The sequence below is a fragment of the Elaeis guineensis genome, chromosome 1 (genome assembly GCF_000442705.2).
Source record: "Elaeis guineensis isolate ETL-2024a chromosome 1, EG11, whole genome shotgun sequence".
Lineage (NCBI taxonomy): Eukaryota > Viridiplantae > Streptophyta > Magnoliopsida > Arecales > Arecaceae > Elaeis > Elaeis guineensis.
Window position 1 is genome coordinate 167,946,253 of NC_025993.2, and position 3,387 is coordinate 167,949,639.

The 3,387-nt window shown below is 48.3% G+C and overlaps 1 protein-coding gene across 1 annotated transcript; it reads left to right on the forward strand.

Annotated features, from left to right (window-relative positions):
* Positions 1-458: 458 nt before the first annotated feature.
* LOC105060228 (uncharacterized) lies at positions 459-2,017 on the forward strand. The gene has a single exon (XM_010943840.4). It carries the CDS (start codon positions 662-664, stop codon positions 1,829-1,831), a length of 1,170 nt encoding a protein of 389 aa, XP_010942142.1. The 5' UTR covers positions 459-661; the 3' UTR covers positions 1,832-2,017.
* The last annotated feature ends 1,370 nt before the right edge of the window (positions 2,018-3,387 follow it).

Consider the following 3,387-nt stretch of genomic DNA (forward strand, 5'->3'; position numbering starts at 1 on the left):
GCGTATTACAGGGTCAACCCGAAGCCAAGCCCAAGCCCAACCCCAACTTTGACCACAATTAGCCACACGCTTTAGAATCCGATGATCTCACACCCAAGTTCCACCCATCCACACGGCCCAAACTCACGTGTCCCCCCTTCCACCCAACGCCTTCTTCTACTCTCATTAACCTAAAACAAAACTGTCCTTTTCTTCTCGAACTAATAAACAATTATAACATTATTATTACTCTAACGACCTCATTACTGTTGGCAGATTAAAGTGGGAATCCCAAAAGCCCCCGGGATCCATGCAGCGAAGGGCACTGGGGTCCACCAGATCAAGGGCCACGCTTTCTCCTTTGATCTTTCCCGGTTAAGGTCACCGCCGGGTGACCACTATCGATACCCGCTCTTCTAATATTATTTTTAAAAATAGGTCGGTCGTTTGGTCTTGTTCTGGTTCCAGCTGTTACTTAAACCCTCTCTTTCTCTGTCTCTGGTCTTAGCTTTCGCCTTTGGATTTTTTTTTTTTTCTTCTCTATTCCACCAGCTATCTACTAGTTTGGGATTTTTGTTAGACACCACCTAGCTTGTTTGATCCTTTCCAGCTTCGAGTTCCTACGAATCTGAGAATTTTGGAGGTGATTTGGAAGAAGAAAAGGGAAGCGGAGGAGAAGAGGATGCCGGATCCGATTCCAAGCTGCTTCCGGGGCGGCGCGGCCGGGCGCCTGCCGGCGTCGACGGCGGCCGGGCCTAGCCTGACGACTTCGGTCTACGAGACCCACCTCGGCCTCGCCGCCCTCTCCTGGTCCCGCACCGTCTTTGGCCTCTCCCTTCGCGCGGACCTTCGCTTCGGCCGCGGCGGAGCCGCAGCGGTAGCGGAGGAGGAGGACGATGACGACGAGGAGACCTTCCGGTTCCACGTCCGGCCGTGGCTGTTCTGGAAGCGGAGGGGGTCGAAGTGGTTCCACCTCAAGGACCACCGCCAGCACCGGACGGTGGAGTTCTCGTGGGACCTGACTCGGGCACGGTTCCCCACCGGCGGCGGCCCCGAGCCATCCTCCAGGTACTTCGTCGCCGTGGCGGTGGACGGCGAGATGCTTCTCGTCGCGGGCGATCTCTTGGAGGAGGCCTACAGAAAGAGCAAAGCCGGGAGGGGCAATAGCTCGAACCCGATCCTGATCTCGAGAAGGGAGCACGTAGTCTTAGGGGACTCCGGCGACGGGAGATCGTACAAGACGATGGCGCGGTTCGGGGGGGAAGAGAGGGAGATCTCGATCGATCTTGGAACAAAGGAGAGGGAGAGGGATGTAGGGATGTTGTTGGGGGTCGACGGGAAGAGAGTCCTCCAGGTGCGGCGGCTCGGGTGGAAGTTCCGGGGGAGCGAGCGGGTGGAGGTGGAGGGCGGCACCCGGATCCAAGTCTCGTGGGACCTCCACAACTGGCTTTTCCAGCCCAAGGACGAGCCCCCCGCCACCGCCTCCACCGCCGCGGCGGCGGCCGAGCTCGGGCACGCCGTGTTCGTCTTCCGGTTCGAGCGAGAGGCCGGGGAGGAGGGGCATTTCGGGAAGGAAGGCTTCGGCGGTCCAGCGAGGACCGTGTGCTGCAAGGGGATGGGGGGTTATACGCGGAAGAACCGGAATTGGAGCGAGAGCAGCAGTGGCGGGGGTGGCGAGGGGAAGAGGAGCAGGCGGAGGAAGAAAAGTTTGTTGAAGACGAGCTCCTCGTCGTCATCCTCGTCGGCGTCGTCGGCAAGCAGCTCGACGGTGATGGAGTGGGCGAGCCCCGAAGAGGCGGCGCTGCAGAGCGCCGACGGGTTCTCGCTCTTGGTCTACGCCTGGAAGAGCTAGCAGGGGTCTTTTGGGAATGACCGGATGGTGGATTTTTTTTTTTTTTTTTTGCCCAAGCCTTTATATCTCTTCTATTTATAATATTTTGGGCTTTTCTGGTGGATTTCTCTGTTTCATTTTTAATGTAATTTGTGGTTTTTATTTTTTATTTGGAAAAGATAAATATCAAACTGACTCATTTGTTCATGGATATAGGCATATTGTTTAATAAAGAAACAAAAGAATGTGGTGAGAACTAGTAGATTCAATACTGACTCCTTTTTGGTATAGAATGAATACTGCATTCGTTGAGTGAATAAGAGAATATATAAATATGATTGATTTGTCCGTCCTCTTCTCAGGTATATGATATATTTGTTCCTTCCAGGAAACGTGTCTTGAACAATTATGGCATGTTTAACGGCACTTGGTTGCATGCAATTAGATTGTGGTTTGTTTTCTTGCAGACAGAATAAATGCATCAGTGTATTGAAATTATGAAGGTTGGGCAGTTTTGTTGCGTTGTGGTGGGGAAGAGAAAGAGGGCTTATAGGGGTGAGGAAGCCCACAGTCATCACATCTAAGCTCAATTTTTATGGGTAAAGGAAATTATTCTTCTATTCTTCTTTTTTTTTTTTTTTTTTGTTTGTTTGCGGAACATTGAAACTAGTTGTGGTCAACTCCTCTATCCCTTTCTCTGTAAAAGAGAGCGTCAGTTGCCATCTTAAGAGTACGAAAACTACATTAAAAATTATTTGTTGATATGAAATTAGGGCGTCCGAACAAATCCTAAAAGAAAACATTTATATATTCAAGTTGGTATATGGGACGCAAGTTATCCGAGTTGGAGGCATTCAATATTACTCTGTAGCATGATAAAGTGGCGATGGCGAGTTGCCATAATTCTGGCCGCATTCAACTTCATCTATACTTACTCAAAAAAAAAAAAAAAAAACTTATAATATCTTTAGTGATCCACTAGAAATTTTTTTGAACCGGAGTTGTTGACCTTACTAGGAACTATAGATGGTATAGGTGAGTGTGATTTCACCTACAATAGACATCCTTTTCGGTTGGATAAAAAATTTTCACTATATTTTTGAGTCAACATAATGTCTGTCTCCAAAAAAATATTAATTATCTCTATTTTCAATATAGAATTATGATAGAGGCAACATATCATGTGTAATTATATGTGATGCTATAATTTTATTGTCTTTAGAACACATGCAGTATATATTCAGTAAATTTTAAAAATAAATTCTGACAAGTAAAAGTCTTCAAAACTTCCTTAATCAAATCGTGGGAGTTTGGATGGAGATGGATTTTTTTTGGAAAAGTGGACAGAGATGGGTTCATGGAAGCAAGCATGCAAATATTTGATTATTTTCTTCTAAATTTCCTGCTCTGAGGTTGTAAAATCTCATCGTTAGACATCTGCATATCGAACCGTTGGATCTTCCCTCCGGGCGCGGGCAATGCACGTGGGTGGTGGGACCCATGGCTTTGCCACTCGTTGGCGTTTTGCGTGCGGCTCCCCGCCTCTTATTCCTCACGGGAAGAGAGAGAGAGAGGGC

What these genes read in the sequence shown, in the direction of transcription:
- LOC105060228 (XM_010943840.4), top strand. Translation starts at nt 662, where the DNA reads ATGCCGGATCCGATTCCAAGCTGCTTCCGGGGCGGCGCGGCCGGGCGC.